Source organism: Coptis chinensis, chromosome 9 (genome assembly GCF_015680905.1).
Source record: "Coptis chinensis isolate HL-2020 chromosome 9, ASM1568090v1, whole genome shotgun sequence".
Classification (NCBI taxonomy): Eukaryota; Viridiplantae; Streptophyta; class Magnoliopsida; order Ranunculales; family Ranunculaceae; genus Coptis; species Coptis chinensis.
Genome location: NC_141464.1, coordinates 19,558,312 through 19,580,938, shown reverse-complemented (window position 1 = coordinate 19,580,938; position 22,627 = coordinate 19,558,312). Strand labels below are relative to the sequence as shown.

The 22,627-nt window shown below is 36.1% G+C and overlaps 2 protein-coding genes, 1 long non-coding RNA gene and 2 pseudogenes across 3 annotated transcripts; all 5 read left to right on the top strand.

The window, feature by feature from the left end:
- The first annotated feature begins 711 nt into the window (after nucleotides 1–711).
- On the top strand, nucleotides 712–3,708 carry LOC147475134 (uncharacterized; annotated as a pseudogene).
- Nucleotides 3,709–3,736: 28 nt separating this feature from the next.
- On the top strand, nucleotides 3,737–4,508 carry LOC147475133 (uncharacterized). The gene is made up of 3 exons (XM_086585286.1): nucleotides 3,737–3,855; nucleotides 3,946–4,257; nucleotides 4,358–4,508. The coding sequence occupies exons 1-3, from the start codon at nucleotides 3,737–3,739 to the stop codon at nucleotides 4,506–4,508; spliced, it is 582 nt and encodes a 193-aa protein (XP_086441412.1).
- A 1,678-nt stretch (nucleotides 4,509–6,186) lies between these two features.
- Nucleotides 6,187–7,733, top strand: LOC147475132 (uncharacterized). The gene is made up of 6 exons (XM_086585285.1): nucleotides 6,187–6,229; nucleotides 6,284–6,339; nucleotides 6,664–6,870; nucleotides 6,950–7,042; nucleotides 7,128–7,232; nucleotides 7,326–7,733. The coding sequence occupies exons 1-6, from the start codon at nucleotides 6,187–6,189 to the stop codon at nucleotides 7,731–7,733; spliced, it is 912 nt and encodes a 303-aa protein (XP_086441411.1).
- Nucleotides 7,734–9,916: 2,183 nt separating this feature from the next.
- LOC147475131 (uncharacterized) lies at nucleotides 9,917–11,145 on the top strand. The gene is made up of 2 exons (XR_015209788.1): nucleotides 9,917–10,001; nucleotides 10,876–11,145. It is a non-coding gene; the product is annotated as an uncharacterized LOC147475131 (long non-coding RNA).
- Nucleotides 11,146–19,396: 8,251 nt separating this feature from the next.
- On the top strand, nucleotides 19,397–21,992 carry LOC147475130 (uncharacterized; annotated as a pseudogene).
- Nucleotides 21,993–22,627: the final 635 nt, after the last annotated feature.

The window sequence follows — 22,627 nt, the reverse complement described above, 5'->3', positions numbered from 1 at the left end:
TCGAACATTTTGCCGCGACCACTGTAATCGGTGGCTAGTTCCCACTTTTTGCGACGACACATAGAATTGGTGGCAAGACGTTTCATGTTGCCTCGCCTGTGGCTTTCCGTGACAAAAGGCTTATTTCTTGCAACCAGTTCGACTTGGCCGTGGCGTTAAGTCATACCGTTTGCCACGCTTGGTTTCTGGCCGCGGCTACAAGTGGGTATTTTGCATCGATGGTGGCAAGAAGGTTCTTAAGTTGGCCAAAAAAAAAAGGTGAAGAAAACACATTCCCGCGGTCTGTTTTATTCTTTCCCTCCGTTTATTTTGGTGAAAAAATTGAACCCGAAACTTTTGAAAGAACAAATGGAAATATAACAAAATAGAAATCATAATTGAACCCCCAAACTTCCACCATTTCAGCCACCTTCTTCACTGCTTCCAGCTCCTCCTTCACCTTCTTCACTGCTTCCGGCTCCTCCTTCACCTTCTTCACTTCACTGGCTCCTCCTTCACCTTCTTCACTGCTTCCGGAGGTCCTTCACCTTCTTCACTGCTTCCGGATCCTCCTTCATTACTGCTTCTCAGGTATAATAATTCATTCTTCACTATTTCTTCCTTCTAACTAGCTTGTTAACAATTCATAACTGATGTATGAGTTTCTAATCCTTTATATATTATTTGTAGGTAAAAAGTATGCTTTTTTAAGTTTAAAGCTTTAGCCTTTTATTTTCTTATTAAGAGGTAAAGTTCATAGCTTGTGCATTTATATTATTAGATTAGCTTGTTGTAGTGGTCCTGTTCTAGACACATCACATGCCGTCTTTATCAGTTGTTGTTACTGCTGCTTCTGGTCAAGATGCTCCTTTGATGTCTTCTTGTTGCTAGGAGAGTCTGGTTCTAATTGAGCATCAGCTTTATAGGAAATAATATTCTGGGCAGATCCCGAATCTGTACTCTCCTGATTTTGAACTTCCTTGAACAAAAGAAAAAAAAACTTATTTTCTTGTACGCTCAAAGTTTTTTGTGGTTGAAGTTAGAAATTCAAGTGGGAATATAAGAATCAACTCACAGCACCTAAACCAACGACACTGAATGATAAAAAATAAAATAAAAGCATAATAGTTTCTTGCACTTCTACAACTCTACTCCAAGTCTGTAACCAAGATGTGTAGAGTAGATAGTTGACAGTTTAAACTTATTTAAAATACAAGAGGAGATAATCAAGTACTATGGGAGTCTCTTGAAATCTCACTGGCCATGAAGGAAATATTTCTAGTGTAGTAGCTGGTCTTGTAGTGAAGAAAGCAGCAAAAACACAAAAAATAAAATCTTAAAAGGATCAACAAATAGTGTGGACCATGCCTGAAGTGTAATGTTGTCGTGACACTAATGTGTTTGACGATGTTAATCTTATTAGTGTAATGATCATTTTCTTGTCTTTGTTATACTAAATATTTAATTTTTAAACTTGTTATAGGATATGATATTTTTACTAAACAAGATTGTCATATTTATTGTTTTCTTGTGTAGCTGTTGTAGTTAAATATCTTAATGGATAAAAGTTGGATGGATCCGACTGTGGGGAAATGCAGTCGCAAGTATATACTAGGTTGTCAGCAATTTATAGAGTTTGCTTGGAATAATCGAAATGTGGAACTCAGTGACGAGATGTACTGCCCATGTGTTAGATGCATTAATATAATGCGATGGCCTAAAAATGTAGTGGAACATCATATACGAAATCGTGGTATATTACGGAGTTACGTCCGTTGGACAAAGCATGGAGAGAGTGGGGAGGTGAATACTAGTCACGAGTCCAATGAGGGTGACAATATACATACAATGTTGCAAGATGCTTTAGGATTTCAGAACACAGTTGGTATAGACAATGACATACCAGCTGATCAGAACTCAAATGAGTCTAGTTCTAGCGACCCACGTACGGATGAGCCAAACGAGGAAGCACAGAAGTTTTACAAGTTGTTGAAGGAAGTAAAAACACCCTTGTACCTAGGCTGTATTAAGACTTCAAAATTGTCTTTCCTAATACGCTTGCTTCATGTAAAGTGTCTTAACGGCTGGAGTAATCATTCGTTTGACATGTTGCTTGAGGTATTGAATGATTCACTTCCAGATGACATCAATATGCCCAAGAATCACTATGAATAAAAAAAACAACTGTGGGATCTTGGGATGGAGTGCATTAAGATAGATGCATGTCCAAATGATTGTATGCTGTATTGGAAGTATAATAAACCAGTCATGGACAAGGATAATTGTGATATATGTGGTGAGTCAAGATGGATTACGACTTCATTGGAGTGTACAGAGAACGGAGTTAGTTCATCTGCAAAGCCTAAGAAAAAGGCTGCTAAGGTTTTGCGATACTTTCCCATAAAGCCAAGACTCCGAAGATTATTTATGTGCTCAAAAACTTCTAAAGATATGAGATGGCATGCTGAAGATCGTATGAAAGATGGTGCTCTGAGGCATCCAGCTGACTCCGAGGAATGGAAATTTTTTGACCAAAGATATCCTTCATTTGGTTTAGAATCTCGCAATGTCAGACTCGGTATGGCTAGTGATGGCTTCAATCCTTTTGGTAGTCTTAGTTCTATTCATAGCACTTGGCCTGTTGTTCTAGTTCCGTATAATCTGCCGCCATGGATGTGTATGAAGCAACCTTTTCTCATCATGTCATTGTTAATTCCTGGCCCTAGCAGTCCTGGAAATAACATTGACGTGTACTTGCAGCCAATGATTGATGAGTTAAAGGAGTTATGGGAAAAGGGAGTTAAGACGTACGATGCATCTTCAAAACAGAATTTTAAAATGCATGCAGCTGTTTTGTGGACTATTAACGACTTCCCAGCATTTGATAATTTGTCTGGATGGAGCACTAAAGGTCAACTTGCATGTCTCTCTTGCCATGAGAAGACATGCTCAAAATGGTTGCAAAATGGGAAAAAGTTTTGTTATATGGGAAGTCGTAAATTCCTGCCACTTAATCATAGATATCGAAAGAATAAGAGTTCTTTTGATAACAATACTGAAATGGGAGTTGCCCCAAGTCCCTTTAGCGGAAGTGATGTACTTGCTCAATTACATGGGTACGACCAAATCACATTTGGTAAGGCGGAGTGTGATAAGGTTGGACAGAAGAGAAAAAGAGATGATAATTATCTGCCACACAATTGGAAGAAGATCAGTGTATTTTTTGATCTCTCGTATTGGAAATACCTTTGTGTACTCCATAATCTAGATGTCATGCACATTGAAAAGAACAACGGTGAGAGTTGGCTTTGGACATTGCTGAATTTAGAGAAGAAATCAAAGGATAACTTAAAGGCAAGGCAAGATTTGGTGTTAATGGGTATGCGAAAGTCACTTCATCCGATAGCTAAAGAGGGTAACAAGTACTATCTCCCCCTTGCACCCTATACCTTGTCCTTGAGTGAGAAGAGAAAGCTTTGTCAATTCTTGAAAGGTATTAAAGTTCTCCATAATTTTTCATCCAATATATCGCGTCGTGTTCAGGTGAAAGAATGCAAAATACCTGGCCTGAAAAGCCATGATTGGCATGTTCTAGTTCAGCAGCTACTTCCAGTTGCAATACGTGGAATCTTACCTAAGGAAGTTACATTAGTTCTCATTGAGCTCTCTAATTTCTACAAGCAGTTATGTTCGAAAGTATTATGGGTTGCGAGAGTTGAGCCGCCTTGAGTACCGCAATCTCATCACACTATGTAAAATGGAAATGATCTTTCCTCCATCCTTTTTTGATGTTATGGTGAACTTGCCTATTCATTTAGCTGGTCAAGCTAAGCTTCCTGGACCTGTGTACTATCGATGGATGTACCCAATCGAAAGGTCAGTATGTAAAGATAATAGTAATGGTTACTTGTATGTTTTGTTGTTAAAATTTGAACTTAAATTTTGTCTTATTTTATATTTATTCAGGTACTTGTACACCTTAAAGAAGTATGTTCGTAATAAGAGTAGACCAGAGGGATCTATTGCCGAAGGGTATCTTGCCGATGAATGTTTGAATTTTTGCTCAAGATACTTAAATGATGGGATTGAGACTAAGTTCAACCGGCCGGGGAGGAATGAAGAGTTCCAAGTCATTGGATCAGATGGAAAGTTTTCCATTTTTTGTGGAAATAGTCGTGCTTTAGGGAAGGGGACGTTTCGGACTGTAACAGACGATGAGTGGGAACAAGCTCGTTTGTATGTGCTAATCAATTGTGAGGAAGTGGTACCGTTTGTTGAGTAAGTACACCTTATTGAAATTGTGCCTTTATTAACAGAAATATTATTTATAAACACGTGTCATATATACTCATTATAATTTAAACAATTTTTCATACAGGAAGCACAAACAAGTGATTAGGGATGAGCTCGGGCGGTGGGCAAGTGCTAGGACTGTGGACCATATTCATAATGAACGTTTTGGTAAATGGTTTGAAAACCATGTAAGTGTTACATGTATGCAGTTAGATAATGTTTTTATCAATTTGTGAATATATCTGTAAATTACAATTTGTGCATATCTATAGGATTTAGAGGACTAGTAATTAGTCTGTCCAACACAAAGAACAAGGAAAAACTACCTTTACTCTCCCTTGACACATTATTTGTGTAGGATGCATGAAGCTAAGATGTATATTATTTGTTTCTTCCTTTTGTTAATGTAGGCCTATGTAGACTTTCTTACCTATTCCTAGACTACAATTTTAGTTTAGATTAAAAGAAAACTCCCTAACTAGTAGAAAAAGAAAGATTATTGTTATGTCATCCCTAGTTGAATGCCTAGGTTTGTTGTTACCATTTGGCACCTTTTTTATATATTGATCTCTAGAATCTAGATCAAATCCAAGGGTGATCAACTAGATGTGAAGCAATCATATGCCTCGCTTCAGGCAAGTTAAGGTTGATAATCTGTATGTATTTTAGTTGGTTGGCTGAAGAAGGGACATCCATCTTAATTCTAGCAAAGATCATCATCCATAAAAACTCGTGTCGCAAAGATTAGTGCTTCAAATGTGATTAAACTAAGATTCTTCGCTAGACATCTCCCTTGCCTTTGCGCATCTAAGTCGTGTTCTTGTCCATGGATATTAAACTAAGATGTATCCATGTATATATTAATTTTTTTTTTCTTATCTTAATAGGTCCAAAGAAATGAAAAAGGATGGGGAGTTGGTCAACGAAAGCAACTTTAGAGTTTAGCATATGGTCCAAGTCGATTTGCTTCTTGTTTCATGGGTCGTGTTGCAAAATGGATTTAGATTTCACACAAAAGTTCGTGAGTCACGAAGGAAAACTCGAACGCTGGAGTTTTGTATCGGCAGAAAACATCGAGCTTTGCAAAAAAGACATGACATGAACCCGTGACCGGTAGTGTTGGTTATTATGGTGTGCTAAATGACATAGTTGAGTTATGCTATTGTAAGGAGAATAGAGTGTTTCTGTTCAAATGTGATTGGTGGGATGTTATGACTCGTGTAGGAATGAAAATAGATGAATATGGGTTCACTACTGTGAACATTACACGATCCTTAGCTACAAATGAACCATTCATTCTAGCATCTCAAGCTGAACAGGTTTTTTATGTCCAGGATAATTTGGACAATAATTGGCGAGTAGTGTTAAAGACGCTTCCAAGGGACTTGTACGATATGGGTTCAGTAGTTGAGTCGATTGAAGATAACACGTCTTGCATGCACCAAGATGTGGATAACGACATAGCTGACAACACACACGACATTGATGGTTGGACTAGGATTGAGATTGATGGAGTAGAAGTTGATGTAGATATTGTTGATGAAGATATGGTTGACGTTGTTGAATGTGATGAAGACTTCATCAGTGATAGTGATTGTGAGGAAGACATCATTGATTTCAGTGATGAAGATGAAGACGACATTGATTTCAGTGATGAAGATTAGATGTAGTTTGCCTTTTTTTGTGCTGTTTTTTGTTTTGGGAGTGGTTATTATCTGATTTTAGTTTGCTTTATTTCATGCATCCTTTAATGTTATATATAAACATATATTTTTCACTAATGACTTTTTTTTATAACAGTTTAGTAATGATTTAAGGTAGTATCACTTAACAAGATTGTAATATATTTGTTTCTAGTGTATTTAATTGTTTTACTTCAATGAATTATTTTTTCTGACGATTTAGACAGGTGCAATGGTAAAACGCCGACGAGAGGATCCTAATGGTGATGAGAGCGGTACGTTTAACTAAGCATTAAATTTCATTATTGTCTGATGTTTAATTAATGTAGCTTTAGGTATGTGTACAGCTGGAAAGTGGGTTAGGGGCACTTCTACCCTTCCTAAGGTATTTGACCAGCCAAATGGCTCAAAGTTGGAATTGATATGGAAAGATAAACAACCGGTGGGACCTCGGAAACATCCAAGTTTGTTCTCTGAATCTATTGGAGTATTAATAGCAACAACATGTCGATTTGAATGGACAAAAAATTGGGAGCTTCAAGATGGAGGCCACAAACAGTGGTTATAGGATACCATTAAGGTATGGACATTTGGAGCTGCACACACTTGCTAATAGAAAAACATTGTTTGTTTCGTTTCTTAGTAGAACTATGATTCATCATAAACATATATGCATAGCATTGTTTAAGCTTTTAATCTCTCGTTTTAGGAGTCATGGGAACTTGAGGAGACCTGGAAGGATCCAACTTTGGATCCAATTTCCGGGGACGAATTCAGAAACAAAAAGAGTAAATGGAAAAGGAACTTTTATACCCGCTATACCACATATGAAGAGCGTCTAAGCCATAGGCCACCACAACTATCGCCAGAAGAGTGGGTTCATCTTGTGGAGTTTTGGGATACTCCAGAGCATCAAGTAAGAAAAAGTAGTATAACATTTAACTTAAATATTTTTACATGGTACTATATTGACCAAGATCAATTTGTATGTGTAGGCAATTTCTAATCGTAACAAGGCTAACCGTGCTAAGCAAATAGCGAAGCACACTGCTGGAAGAATAAGCTTTCCCCAGTTTGAAGAGATAATGGTACATATGCTTATTATTTTTATTTTTCTACTACGGTATTGAATTTGACTAGTAACAATTAGCAAATTTCTTTATGTTTGGTTAGAGTGAAGAGGCTGGAGCACCCCCTTCCCTAGGAGATCTTTTTGTGAGGACTCACACAAGTCTAAAAACGCATGACGCTCTTGATGATCAATCAAGAGATTACATTGTATGTATGAGTTTGATCTTGGTAATAGCTTCAGTTTGAATATCTTACTCGGTTGTATGTAATATCATGTGCATTTTTTTTTGGAATACGAAGGACAAAATGAAAGAACTAGCAGGTAGAGATGAAGAAGGGACACAACAACCTACCACAAATGAGATTTATAGGCAAGTGATGCCTCCAGAGCGGCATGGACGTGTGAGGTTGAAGGGACGAGGTGTAACACCAACCAGCTATTTTGGCTCCCGGTTATCTTTAGACAATCGCATGAATGACTTGGAAAACCAGGTGGCAGAAATGCAAAGAGTAGCGCAAGAGAAGGAAGAGGAAAGACAGCGTGAGATTGAAGAGATTAGGAGGCAAGCACAAGAAAAAGATGAGCAAAGCCAACGTGAAATGGATGAGATGAAGAGACAGTTAAATGCACGAGATGCGGACATGGAAGCGCGACTTATGCAAAAGCTCTTGGAGATGACTGCAACTTGTTCACGTCCTTTTTTCTGATTAAGTAAGTCAGTCCTTACCTTGTCATCTATCCTATCTTCTGTCCCTTGCTTGTTTTGTTGTTTATATGTTTGCACCCCTCCTTTTTTCTGTCCTTGTCTAAATGGAATCTAGGATTAGACGACGTTCGTTCTGCCTTAGTTCCTAATTTAGATATTTCATCGCTCATGGTTGTTTTGAGTGACATATTCTGTAACATGAATTAAATGGAACCTGGGATAAAAATGGGAACGAGGGAATTGTTGTGGGCAGAGTAAGGATTGAGGGGATTGTTGTTGGGATAGTGGGCAATAGTACCACAGACAATGGTGGCAATGCGACCTTTGGAATAGTGGGCATCGTAGGGATTGTAGGGATTGAAGGCAGTGTAGGCAAGTTAGTACTAGGCAATGGTGGCATTGTAAGCTTCGGTAGAGACGGAATGCTTGAGAGAGAAGGCAATGGTGACATTTCCATGCAGTTTCCACCCAAAATTTTTCTCTTTTTATCCCCATTTCAACACCATCAATTATTCACCGTCACTTCTCCTAATCCAATTCAGCAGCACTACCACCTCTCCTCCTCGCGCACTTCTTCTTCGAGCTGCAAGTGCATCGTGCATGCCGATTACACTAGTATATTTAGTAACATTTTCTTCACAAAATTGTCTTACTTGAGTTGCACCCATACAACTCTAGTATTACTTGTTGCTTGTTGACCTCCTCTGACCTTCCTTAATTAGTAAGCAAGGAAATAAAAAAAAAAAAAAAACAAACAAACAGACAACAGTCATACAGTCATACTAAAAAAATCTAGGAACTCATATCCTCTGACTTTTTTTTAAACTTTTGTTTAGGTTCTTGTTCTATTTAGGACCGTTCTATTTACTACATAATGAAAAAGGCAGAAACTTTTCTTGAAATAATAACTAAAATTCAAATATGGGAATGTGACTAAAACATCTTCAGTAGACATGGTGATTGAAAGTACAACAATTCATCTTCTTCTTGGGTATGTAGCAAAGAGCTTTTGTTTTGGTTATTTACGACTTTTAAGTATTTGTAATTGAATCTGCTCACTGCTTGCTTCTCTCAGATTTGATTGTAGGCCTATTATAACTCTTTGTATATCCTTTGTGAGTTACTTCCTTCCACTTCTAGCATATTTATATTTTTCTTTTGTCAGAACCTTTGAATAATGAGAAATTTATATAAATGGATAAATTTATATATAAAAAAGTTAGTACTAGGCAATGGTGGCATTGTAAGCTTCGGTAGAGATGGAATGCTTGGGAGAGAATGCATTTGGCTTGTTGGCAATGGTGGCAATGTCATTATAGGCAGAGTTGGAATTTCCGGCATAGGAGTAAATGTAGGCATTGTAGGCATAGGCATAGTAGAAAATTCAAAGAGGAATATGAAAAAGGACTGCTTAATTACCTAGGGCTTCTACCATTTTATTTATGATATGAGATCTGTCTGTTCCTTTCACTGTTGGAGGAGAACATTCTACCGTATCAAACGGGATTAAAGCATGGCAGTAGCGATATCCTATATATGGTTGGTATGGATTAGATTGATTGTTATTTCCTTGTTCTTACTTGAAGGTTAGATCAAGCTAAGATAGATTATAATAGATGAGTTTGTATCTTTCTTCCCTTTATGTTTATAGAGGGTTATAGGAATACATAATGCATTATAAGCCATTAGCTCAATCCCTCTCTGGATAGTCTCTCCTTTCGGTTTAGAGCAAGCTAGGATGTATTCTATCAAATAATCTCTCTCAAGTGATAGCTCTAGAAGGTAAAGACATGTTAGAATGTATTAGATGGGCTACTGCTAGGCCAAGGGAGTTCCGAAGATTTCTTGGGGCGAATGCATTAGGACTGCAGCCTTTTTGCATAACAAAACTCTATCTTCAGAAATTTCCAACAAGATATGATATGCTACACAAGAAGGTACCAGATGTTGGGCACTCAGTTGCATCTATTTGGTTGTGCCTGAACCGTCCAAAGGAAATGCAAGAAAGCCAAAAGAAAGATACCCCCAAGAGAGTAGATAAGTTGTATTAAAAAAACAGATACGCATGTAACCCTTATTTTAATTGGATCCTTTAACTATCTTCTTGTAGTTTAAAGCTATTTTTATGTCTGTGTGTGCGCACTAGTAAAATCAGCATTCTATTAAAACACTAAACATATATAGATGCAGTCTAATCATTGATTGATATGTGTAGGCTTGGAAGATATATGATAACAGATGGTTAATTTTGCAAAGGTGGTACAGGCAGGTATGTAAACAGGCAGTATATGATATATATTCATATGATGATTCACTTTCCATATGTTGGGCAGCACTTTATATTGGTACGTAGTATTTAATGGGGTATGTTGATTTTATTTTTCTGGAACTTCAAGATGTCTTAAGGACTTTGCAATATGTGGCGCTTGTGAAATATATAGAATGTGAACTTTTCTCTCAAGACAACTTGGTTAGGCATTATTTGGTGGTAGCTAGGTGTGTTGCAGTAATATGAAATTTATCTTTTAGGTGCTGCTTATGACAATCGCCTCGTAAAAGCTTAATTAAGACAATGTGTTGCACTCTTCATCTTGTTGTTAAAAAACTATGTACTCAAACTTACATATAGTAGTGAATGTGAAGTCATGAACACTTGTCCCTCTTATTCCCCACCCTTAATTGTATGTTTTACGATGAGCGGAATTTGTTGTTTGAAGCTTAACTAGTGTTATGTGGTAGTGCCTTCTTTTCAACTTCTTCCTTTAGAATTATTCACTGAAGCGACCTATAAATAAAGAATACTATTTGATCTTCTATTTCCACCACTTACCGTATAAGGATGGCATAGTTTATTTCTCATGGTCAGCTTGGCTCGATACAAGTTGAAAGGTTGTCCTAACAGCATTTCTTCTCATTGTCTGATATTCTTATCAGCTAAGTAAATTTCTAGTTTTGTACACACTGTTTTTGTTCTATGTTGCTCTCTTTCACAAGCCATACTGAACCTAACCATTTGCTTGGCTTTAAATAGCAATCATATGCATGTGTTTTAACTTTTAATCAAATGTGTTCTGAACTTCTCAAATGACATGAGTTCTTGCATATTCTAAATTTGTGTCAAATAATGTTGCTTGTTTTTGCAGAAAATGAGTACGCATTGATGACTTCTTGTACATGGTCGATTCCGAACTTCATGGTTTTTGAGATTTTGGTGTAGATTGGATAAAAAAAATAGTAGTGTGCTATGCATGCGTGCTGGTTGATTTTGAATTTCCATCATAAGGATTTTTAGTGTGGATATTTTGAGACTTTGTTTTGTGAGATTGAAATACTCCAAAAAAATGGAATGTTTCTCTTGGTACTGATTGTAATTGGGTTATCTGCCATTTGAAATGAAATTTCAGTTTAGATTCTTCTTTATAGCTTCATGTTTAGATTCTTTTTCATAGTTTCATGATGGTTTTAGGAAAAAAACAAAAAAAAAAAAAAAAAAACGCACACACTTTTTGCCGCGGCCATTTGTGGCAAGAAGAATAACCAAAAGCCAGGCCCAACAATCATTTCTTGCCACAACGGTGGCAATAAAATACATCTTGCAGTGGCCCAACCCGCGACAAAAAGAAATTACTTTATTTTAAAAACAAAATCAATTCAAATATAAAACAACTTCTTGCCACGGCATGGCCGCGGCTAAATGTATCATATTTTGCCGCGGTGGCAAAACTGGTGGCCAAAAACTTCTTTCCACTAAAATACTGCCACCACCATTGCAAAAGCAAAAAGACATTTTGCCACGACTTTTAGACATTTTGCCACCAGATCTGGCCGCGGCGAAAAATCATATTTTTAGTAGTGACCCCAGAGTAACCAAAATGATACTGGATAAACGTATGATTTTATCTTCTTGTAAAAACCTTCTATATGGCTAGAGATACCTTTTAAGAAAAACAGGATTAAAAATAAAATAAAATAAAATAAAAATAATAATAAAAAAAAACAACACACGCACACCCATTTCATATAGATAGTTGTGTACATACATGCATTTCTCATCATTTTATTTCTTAACTTCTAAGTATAATTCTGCATGCATGCTAAGTATTTTATAGTAGAATAATTACGTAAATCCCTAGTATAATTAACCCATGTACATCTTGTTTTATTTCTATTAACCCACGCTCCAAAATTGTTTAGGGGTGGTATATTTTCAAAACGAAGAACAGAGTACATGTTACTGGCGTTTTTGCTCATGTTTCTATGGTAATCTCTTTCCTTTTCTTCATACTTTGAGGAAAAAACATATTTATGTTTGGGGCTAGTATAGTAACATTCTGCAAAAACTAGGTATTTATTATATAGTATTATTATATTAGATAGATTTTATGTATTTCTTTCTTTCTTTAAATATTTCGAAAAGACCAAAAATATTTTTCTGTTTAGTACTAAAAGTCTTGTTTTCTTTTTTCTATGATGAATAAATAGTTTAGAAGTCTCATTATAGCAATAGAGTAAAGATTCGTTCTTCGAACTCAGACTAATATACATACAATAGTTTCTGCACCTTTTCATGAATGATATGCATCAGCATTTGATTGTATATAGCAATGAGTTTCCGATACCAAGGTTAGAATAGTTAAGTTCCATATCCTGTGAGAATATAGTCAAAAGCCTCATCTGAATGATTATTGAGTGATAACACGACCATTTGCTTTATTACCACGCCATATCCCAAGAGAGAATTTAGGCCCTTTTTAAAAATGCAAAAAGATAATTTTTCCTCTAGTTATATGACAAGAGCCCAAAACTGTAGTTTTAACCCCTTTAACAATATCGCTTTTGACCAATTATGTGATTAATAAGTAAGAGTTAGTACTGTTATCGTGTTCTTATGTATTTTAGGTATTGGAGTCAAATATGTGCAGAAATGCGCCCCTTTTGAGAGATAAAGGAGCAAGGGTTGGTTGCTAAGAAGTTCTATGATAAAAGGCCAAGATTTAAGGAGAAAAAACCTTTTTAAATCCCAATCAAAGCTGAAAAGTCAAAGTCAACGCGGGCAGAAACAGCGCACAAAAGTTAGTGGAACTTCCGTAGGCCGTATCTTTGGACTCAGACCTCAGAATTAGGCCTACCTTATGTCAAAACGACCATCTCAAAAAGAGCTTTCTAATGATTCAAGCCTTGATCTAATCATAGGAGTAAAAGTAGACGAAAAGGCTATTGAAGTAAAATCTAGGTGAAAATCCCTTTGTGGACTGAAGTAATAAGGTTTTGGGCTCGATTTTTTGGCCCAAAACATGGCTCCTCAGCCCATGCACGAGTTTGTGGATCTTGTCTCCTCCATATGAGAGACAAAGACTTAGCTCTTAAGCATCTAGAGTTTTTACTTAGAAAATAATCCAATAAATTAGTTTTCGATCTAGTTTTTTACATTCAATAGAATTAGTTTTAGAACAAAGAATGAATATTATTTAGAATTAGATTTAGTTTTATAATAAATTATTTGTTTTTTATTTCAATTTAGTTTATTGACTCAATTCTTATTTAGCTTAGCTGTCTTAAATTCATAATTAGTTTGTCTTAATTTGATAATTAGTTAGTCATAATCTTAGTTCTAAATTAGTTTTAAATCCTATTTTAATTCATTTTGAATCTTAGACTATTGTTAAATTAGATTTATAAATTTTAATCATTTATTCAATAATGAGTTGTTCTAGTTGTTCTCGTTTTAGAAATGATAGTATAATGATTCAAGGCTAAAACCTCTATTAGAGGGGTTTGAAAAAGCCTTGATGAAAACTTGATTGTTGTTAGCGTATAAATGATTAAGGCTTTTTCAAACCCCTCTAATGGAGGTTTAAGCCTTGAATAATTATACTATAATTTCTAAAACGAGAACAACTAGAACAACTCATTATTGAATAAATGATTAAACTTTTTAAATCTAATTTAACAATAGTCTAAGATTTAAAATAAATTAAAACAAGATTTAAAACTAATTTAGAACTATGATTATGATTAACTAATTATCAAATTAAGACAAACTAATTATGAATTTAAGACAGCTAAGCTAAATAAGAATTTAATCAATAAACTAAATTGAAATGAAAAACTAATAATTTATTATAAAACTAAATCTGATTCTAAATAATATTCATTCTTTGTTCTAAAACTAATTCTATTGAATGTAAAAAACTAGATCGAAAACTAAGTTATTGGATTATTTTCTAAGTAAAAACTCTAGATGCTTAAGAGCTAAGTCTTTGTCTCTCATATGGAGGAGACAAGATCCACAAATTCATGCATGGGCTAAGGAGCCATGTTTTGGGTCGAAAAATCAAGCCTAAAACCTTATTACTTCAGTCCATAAAGGGATTTTCAGTTAGATTTGACTTCAACAGCCTTTTTGTCCACTTCTCCTCCTCTGATTGGGTCAGGGCTTAGATGATTAGAAAGCTCTTTCTGAGCTGGTCGTTTTAACATAAGATAGGCCCAATTCTGAGGTATGAGTCCAAAGATACGGCCTTTAGAAGTTCTGCTGACTTTTATCTTGTTTCTGCCCGCGTTGACTTTGACTTTTCAGCTTTGACCGGGCTTTAAAAAAGCTTTTTCTCCTTGAATCATAGCTTTTTATCATAGAATTTCTAAGCAACCAACCCTTGCTCCTTTATCTCCTAAAAGGGGCGCATTTCTGCACATATTTGACTCCAATGCCTGAAATACATAAGAATACGATAACCGTACTAACGCTTACTTATTAATCACATAATTGGTCAAAAGCGATAATGTTAAAGGGGTTAAAACTACAGTTTTGGGCTCTTATCAAACCACCTCCAAATAGCATTTTGGTTGTCCTCAAGAAAATATGAGAAATTAGAATAAGTGACCAAAAATGGAGTTCTAACTAATCTCGTTTCGCCGAGTGCGATTACATTGATCATATGCAACAAGGCCTTAAACCACTAGAAATTCCCTAGTGGATGAATTATAGCCTCGTGAGAGTTTTCCAGTGAAGATACTCACAAACTTCATCTATACTACAACAACTACGAAATAAAACTATTGTTTCCTTATTTATGTCTCAATTATCTATACATCTCACAAGCAATGAATACAGAATAATCAAGTCGAAACCTAAGCTAATATATGCATACACTTCTAAAAAAGTGACTTTTAGCCTCGGACATATTGCCGCGGCCAGGGGTTTGGTGGCTATATCTTACTTGTTGCCACGACAATCCAAATATGTGGCAAGAAGTACCTTCTTGCCTCGTGGTTATCCTTTCGTTGTGAAAGGTGCATTTTTTGCAACCCTTTCAATGTGGTTGTGGCTTTAAGTCACTTTTTGTAGCAAACAAGTTTTGCGCGTGCCTTTAATTAAGTGTTTGGTGTCGATGGCTGCAAAAAGGCTATTTACAACATTAAATAATTATTTTCATTAAAAAAAAAGGAAGAAAATAGAAAATAGATGCTAGCGTTCCCGCGGTCTATTTCGCTCGTTTATTTTGGTGAAAATTCAACCTCAAATAACAAAAAGAAAAAGAAAAAGAAGAAACTGAAAACCTAAATATTTTTCACCGGCTGCCGCACCAGTGCCTTCTTCTTCACCCAAAATATTTTTCACCGCTGCCGCACCAGTTGCTGCCTTCTTCTTCACCCCAAATATTTTCCACCGGCTGCCGCACTAGTTGTTGCCTTCTTTTTCACCGGTTGCCTTCTTTTTCTTCACTACTTCTGCCTCCTTCTCCACTGCTTACTTTACCTTCAGGTAATCCATCATCTTCTTCCCCGACGTTTTATGTTAGAGATTTGTTTAAGAAATTATATATTTTTTTGTGATTTGAAGCAGTTCATTATTTTATTTAAATCTAAATATCGTAAGGATATTTGATCAATTGATTCAACTTTTCTATTGTTAGAATATTGTATATATATGAGGTTTTAATCCAATTTACGTTATTTTTAGATAAAAAGTTCGACTTTTCAAGTTTAAAGCTTTAGCTTTACTCGTATTGAGTTCTAGTTATGTTTTCATGGCTATTGTTTTCTTCCCTGTGAGACCAATATTTGGTGGTAAATCCCACATTTGGACAGTTAATATGGCCTTGTCACATAGTCTTTTTTTTTTATTGGTTCTCCTATGTTATGTTAGGATATGTTAATTAATATTTTAATTTTTGAACTTGATGTAGGATATGATATTCTTGCTGAACAAGATTGTTTTTTTTTTTTTTTTTTTTATGTAGTTGTAGTTAAGTTTTTAAATGGATAAAAGTTAGATGGATCCGACTCTAGGAAGATGCAGTCGTAAGTATATATTTGGTTGTGAGAAATTTATCGAGTTTGCTTGGAATAATCGAATTAAGGAACTTGGTGGTGAGATTTACTGCACATGTATAGGATGCCTTAATCTAATGCTATTGCCTAAACATATAGTGGAACATCATATAAAGAATCGTGGTATACTATGGAGTTATGTCCGTTAGACAAAGCATGGGGAGAGTGTGGAGGTGAATACCGAGTCTAATAAGGGTGATGATATACATACAATGTTGCAAGATGCATTAGGATTTCAGAAAATGGTTGGTATATACAATGACATACCACCTAGTTCGAATACAAATGAGTCTAGTTCTAGTGACACTCTAACGGATGAGACAAATGAAGAAGCACATAAGTTTTACAAGTTGTTGAAGGAAGCAAACACACCCTTGTACCCTGGCTGTACTAAGAGCTCAAAATTATCTTTTCTAGTACGATTGCTTCATGTAAAGTGTCTTAATGGCTGGAGTAATCATTTGTTTGACATGTTGCTTGAGGTATTAAGTGATTCACTTCCAAATGACATCAATATGCCCAAGAATCATTATGAATAAAAAAAACAACTTCGGGATCTTGGGATGGAGTGCATTAAGATAGACGCATGTCCAAATGATTGTATATTGTATTGGAAGGATAATAAACCAGTCATGGACAAGGATAACTGTGATGTATGTGGTGAGTCAAGATGGATCACGACTTCAGAGTGTACAGAAAAATAGAGTTAGTTCATCTGCAAAACCTAAGAAAAAGGATGCTAAGGTTTTGCGATACTTTCCTATAAAGCCAAGGCTCCAAAGATTATTTATGTGCTCAAAAACTTCTAAAGATATGAGATGGCATGCTGATGATCGTACGAAAGATGGTGCTTTGAGGCATCCAGCTGACTCCAAGGAATGGAAAAGCTTAGACCAAAGATATCCTTCATTTGGTTTAGAATCTCCCAATGTCAGACTCAGAATGGCTAGTGATGACTTCAATCCTTTTGGTAGTCTTAGTTCTATTCATAGCACTTGGACCGTTATTCTAGTTCTGTATAATCTGCCGCCTTAGATGTGTATGAAACAACCTTTTCTCATCATGTCATTGCTAATTCCTGGCCCTAGCAGTCCTGGAAATGACATTGACGTGTACTTGCAGCCATTGATTGATGAGTTAAAGGAGTTTAAAGAAAACATGTGCAATTATTATTACTGCCATACCATTTTAATCAATGACTCCGGCCTTAATGAGTTTGGGGACATGGAGAGTTAAGGCCAAAACAACAAGGGAAGCAGGCCAAAATGCAGCTCGTTTTGTTCCAAACTTGTCAGCAACATCAAAAATCCATCCCACGGTTGCATCTGCTACAACACAATCTATCTTTTGGTCATCTGATTCACTTTTCTTAAACAGATCCTCCAAATGACGAGGCATGGTATTCATCATAGAATAAATAAGATTTTTGGAAAGTTTACGATCCTCCTCAATATCCAATCCATCTGGAACTGAGACTAAATGGATCCCACTTGTACGTTGCTATCCACCCTTCGGATCTACCAAAGAGGAAAGTAGCATATTGTGTATGTGCTCAGTGTTTACAAAGGTGACTTTGGCACCATGATCCACTAATTGGTGGGAGAATTCCATGAGTGGCATAACGTGCCCTTGTGCTGGGAATGACACAACTAGAACGTGCGGCAGCTTAGCCATATTGACAGTTACAGCTCAAGGAATTAAAGTATTTTTCTAAAAGCTAGATTGAAGAATGAACCAAGAGGTGTTTTCATTTCGAATAAGTATTTTATAGATGAGGCCAGATCTTCTCTGCCCAGGTGGAAATGTGACCCTTTTACACCATACAAAAATAATTCGACACCTGTCCCACTTATTTAACACCCAAACCGTAGGTAGTAAGGTATTAGATAGATAGAGCAGTAAATTCAAAACAAAATCCCTATATATTTGGAAGATTTCGTGCGTGGTAAAAAAATATCCCCACAATCAAGGAAAACAAAATTGTATTCATACTCCAAAGAAAAAAAAATCTCTTGAGCTAACAATGAAAATTTTGGATAGATATTATTATATTGTCTTGGGCTGTTACTAGCTAATCAGTGTTTTTTTAGCACTAAAGCTGTTATACAACGTCTGGGAGAAATGAAAGCTGGAAAAAAAAAAACGTTCGTTATGTATGTGTGGAACCTTCATTAATTTAGAGCCTTAGACAAACTCGTCTCAAATATATAAAACTAACTAAAAAGGTGTTAAGTGAACTACTCTGATTTGGCCTCATATTTTCTAGTGTTGTGGCGCAAGAAATATGAGAATAAGAGTGCGGGATTGGCAGCCTAATGCATTCAAGTTTTCTTTCCATTTTTAGACGTACGATGTGGGAGAAGGGAGTTGAGACGTACGATGCCAATTCAAAACAGAATTTTAAAATGCATGCAGCTGTGTTGTGGACTATTAATGACTTCCCAGCATTTGCTAATTTGTCCGGATGGAGCACTAAAGGACAACTTGCATGTCCCTCTTGCCATGAGAAGACTTGCTCAAAATGGTTGCAAAATGGGAAAAAGTTCTGTTATATGGGAAGTTGTAAATTCCTGCCACTTGATCATAAATATCGAAAGAATAAGAGTTCTTTTGATAACAAGACAGAAATGGGAATTGCCCCAAGCCCCTTTACTGGAAGTGATGTACTTACTCAATTAGATGGATTCGACCAAATCACATTTGGTAAGGTGAATTGTGATAAGGTTATTGGACAAAAGAGAAGTTGAGAGGATAATTCTTTGCCACACAATTGGAAGAAGATTAGTGTATTTTTTGAGCTCCCATATTGGAAATACCTTTGTTTACTCCATAATCTAGATGTCATGCACATTGAAAAGAACAACGATGAAAGTTGGCTTGGGACACTGCTGAATTTAGAGAAGAAATCAAAGGATAACCTGAAGTCAAGACAAGATTTAGTATTAATGGGTATGCGAAAGTCATTTCATCCGATAGCTAAAGAGAGTAACAAATACTATATCCCCCCTGCACCCTTTACCTTGTCCTTGACTGAGAAGAGGAAGCTTTGTCAATTCTTGAAAGGTATTAAAGTTCTGGATAATTTTTCATCAAATATATATCATTGGTTCATTCAGGGTGAAAGAATGCAAAATACCTGGCCTAAAAAGCCATGATTGGCATGTTCTAGTGCAGTAACTGCTTCCAGTTGCAATAGGTGGAATCTTACCTAAGGAGGTTACCTTAGTTCTTGTTGAACTCTCTAATTTCTACAAGAAGTTGTGTTCAAAAGTATTATGGGTTGTAGAGTTAGAACGTCTTGAGTACCAGATTGCTATCACACTATGCAAAATGGAAATGATATTTCCTCCATCATTTTTTGATGTTATGGTGCACTTGCCTATTCATTTAGTTGGTCAAGCTAAGCTCGCTGGACCAGTGTACTATCGATGGATGTACCCAATCGAAAGGTCAGTAAGTAAAGATAATAGTAATGGTTACTTTTGTTTGTATTTTGTTAAAATTTGAACTTAAATTTTGTCATCTTTTATATTTATTCAGGTACCTGTACACCTTGAAGAAGTATGTTCGTAATAAGAGTAGACCAGAGGGATCCATTGCTGAAGGGTATCTTGCTGATGAATTCTTGACTTTTTGCTCAAGATACTTAGATGATGGGATGGAGATTAAGTTCAACCAGACAGGGAGGAATGAAGAGTTTTGAGTTGTTGGATTGGATGGACAGTTTTCTATTTTTTCAGGATACAGTCGTGCTTTAGGGAAAGGAACATTTAGGACTCTAACAGACGATGAGTGGGAACAAGCTCGTTTGTATGTGCTAATCAATTGTGAGGAAGTGGTACCATTTATTGAGTAAGTCCACTTTATTGAAATTGTGCCTTAGTTAAAAGAAATATTATTTATAAACCTATGTCATAAATGCAATAATGTTTTGTACAGGAAGCACAAACAAGTGATTAGGGATGAGCTCGGGCGGTGGGCAAGTGCTAGGAATGTGGACCGTATTCATAATGAACAGTTTGGTAAATGGTTTGAAAACCATGTAAGTGTTAATTGTATGCAGTTAGATTATGTATATCAGCTTATGTACTCTATTTACTTTTTTCCAAAGTAGTTTTGTAGATAGCATCTCAATTATTCTCTATTCTTGCAATTTGGATTCTACTAATTGTTTTCTAGTTCTTTCAATGGTATGGTGGATATGATTTCACAGTTTAGTACCATGCCTCAAGAAGGATTCTACTTGTTTTCTTTATATTTATGTTTAGTTGATTTAGGGATATTTAGAGGATGTTTAGTACAGTTTAGATTTAGTTTCTTATTTAGGGATATTTGTTCTACTTGAAATTTAGCTGCAGGTTCCTAGAGCATTGGTAATTAGTCTGTCTAACACAAAGAACAAGGAAAAATAGGAAGATGTTAGTAAACCTCCCTCCTGCATTAGTTGTTTCCTTTTCTTTTAGGTCTTGTAGAGTGGAAGACAGAGAATGTCTCTCTGCATTACCTTGTGGTGGTAATTCATAAGAACGTGATTGAGAGAGGAAGGGAGAGATGGTTACTTGGATCCATCTTAAGAAGGTCAAATGTGTTCAAAGGAAAGTGATTCTTTTGCGATAATATTTACTTCTACTTTAGACTATTTGTAGTATATGGTACTGAGAGTCACTTCAGAAATCAGGGGAACTAGTGCTAAGCACCCCGACATTAGATCAAAGAGGAAACTTTGCTCCGGGAAATTTTCAATTCATGTTCGGTCTTAATAATGTGACAAGAAACTATTGGGGTAATTTAGCAATTCGTAGTAGCTTGCGTGATACTTAGAGGCATTAGAGCAATTGCACATGAGGTTTTCAATAATCTTTTCTCTTTCCATAAATGTCACAGATTAGTGATATACCTTTTAGTTTGATATTGATAAGTCTATTTTTTTTTTTTTTTTTTTTTTTTTTTTGCAAAAGTATGTTGAATTCCCCTTTTATAAAAGTTGTTTCTGTTGAATTCTTTTATATGCTATTTAGTGTCAAGTGCTTATAGTTGATTCCCTTTTGTGTAATTTTGATTTATGTGGGTTTTGATCAGTTTTGTTAATTGTTTCTCTTGAACATATATGATTATTTGAAGTTTAAACTTTAGTACTTTAGGCCTTGGAATAACCTTTTCATCATCGTCAAATGTGTCACCTGTAGTTCTGCCATTTATTGTTGAGATGACCAGACCCAATCCACTGAGAAATCCAGCTGAGTGTCATTCGGTTGGTTCATTATGCAGCAAGGCCTTCTCATGAAAAAGTGGCCAGGCCCCGCTACTTTTACACAAACATGCTTCCAAACTCCCATATTAGTCGGAGGCTTGTCTCAGTCAGGAACCAATCAAATTGATCATGCTGGTCTTCCCCTGCAAGTGCTTATGGTCAGTCTGCCTATGCTCCTCAAAAGAGAAATGGCGATGGTGCATAATGAATATGGGTCTGTTGTTTTGGGACAATATTCGTTCTGACCTAGCAAAAAAAAAGGACTACTGTTTCAGGACATATTTTCCTATCATTTTGCCTATGGGACCTCACGAGCTTATCAAGGTGTTAGATTGTTTGATCGTATATATGATTTACTTGTCAGTGACATTTGTTTAACTTGTCATCAGTGACATCTGCTTTACTATGAATACTGTAGTTCATCTAGTCAGAGAAATCCCTTTTTTGTCTTCTTTCTTTTTGATTGGAGCTACTTGCTACTGATTGCTTATGTTTACTGAAGTTCAACATTATTTTTTTCTCTTTATCTGAATAGGTCCAGCAATGAAAAAGGATGGGGAGTTGGTTAGCGAGCAACTTCAGAGTTTAGCATATGGTCCTAGTCGATTTGCTTCTTGTTTCAAGGGTTGTATTGCAAATGGATATAGATTTCACACAAAAGCTCGTGAGTCATGAAGGAAAACTCAGAATAGGGGAGTTTTTGTATCGGCAGAAACGTCAAGCTTTGCGAGCGCGAAAGACATGAACCCAGTGACCGGTAGTGTTGGTTATTATGGTGTGTTGAATGACATAGTTGAGTTACGTTATTGCAAAGAGAATAGAGTGCTTCTGTTCAAGTGTGATTGGTGGGATGTTATGACTCGCGCAGGAATGAAAATAGATAAATATGGGTTCACTACTGTGAACTTTACACGAACCTTAGCTACGAATGAACCGTTTATTCTAGCATCTCAAGATGAACAAGTTTTTTATCTCCAAGATAATTTGGACGACGCTTCCAAGGGACTTGTGTGATATGGGTTCAGTAGTTGAGTCGACTGAAGATAACACGTCTTGCATGCAGCAAGATGTGGATAACATAGTTGATAGCACACACGACATTAACGGTTGGACTAGGAGTGAGATTGATGGAGTAGAAGTTGTTACGGATACTATTGATGAAGATATCATTGACGGTGTCGAATGTGATGAAGACTTTATCAATGATAATGATTGTGATGAAGACATTGATAGTGATTGTGATGAAGACAATGACAGTGATGATGATTATATGTAGTTTTTTGTGCTGTTTTTTTTGTGGGAACAAGCTC

What these genes read in the sequence shown, in the direction of transcription:
- LOC147475132 (XM_086585285.1), top strand. Translation starts at nt 6,187, where the DNA reads ATGGTAAAACGCCGACGAGAGGATCCTAATGGTGATGAGAGCG. An exon ending in TCCTAATGGTGATGAGAGCG is followed by an intron (nt 6,230 to 6,283) that starts GTACGTTTAACT and finishes TAATTAATGTAG; the next exon opens with CTTTAGGTATGTGTACAGCT. An exon ending in ATCAATCAAGAGATTACATT is followed by an intron (nt 7,233 to 7,325) that starts GTATGTATGAGT and finishes TGGAATACGAAG; the next exon opens with GACAAAATGAAAGAACTAGC.
- LOC147475133 (XM_086585286.1), top strand. Translation starts at nt 3,737, where the DNA reads ATGGAAATGATCTTTCCTCCATCCTTTTTTGATGTTATGGTGAACTTG. An exon ending in TGGATGTACCCAATCGAAAG is followed by an intron (nt 3,856 to 3,945) that starts GTCAGTATGTAA and finishes ATATTTATTCAG; the next exon opens with GTACTTGTACACCTTAAAGA. An exon ending in GAAGTGGTACCGTTTGTTGA is followed by an intron (nt 4,258 to 4,357) that starts GTAAGTACACCT and finishes TTTTTCATACAG; the next exon opens with GAAGCACAAACAAGTGATTA.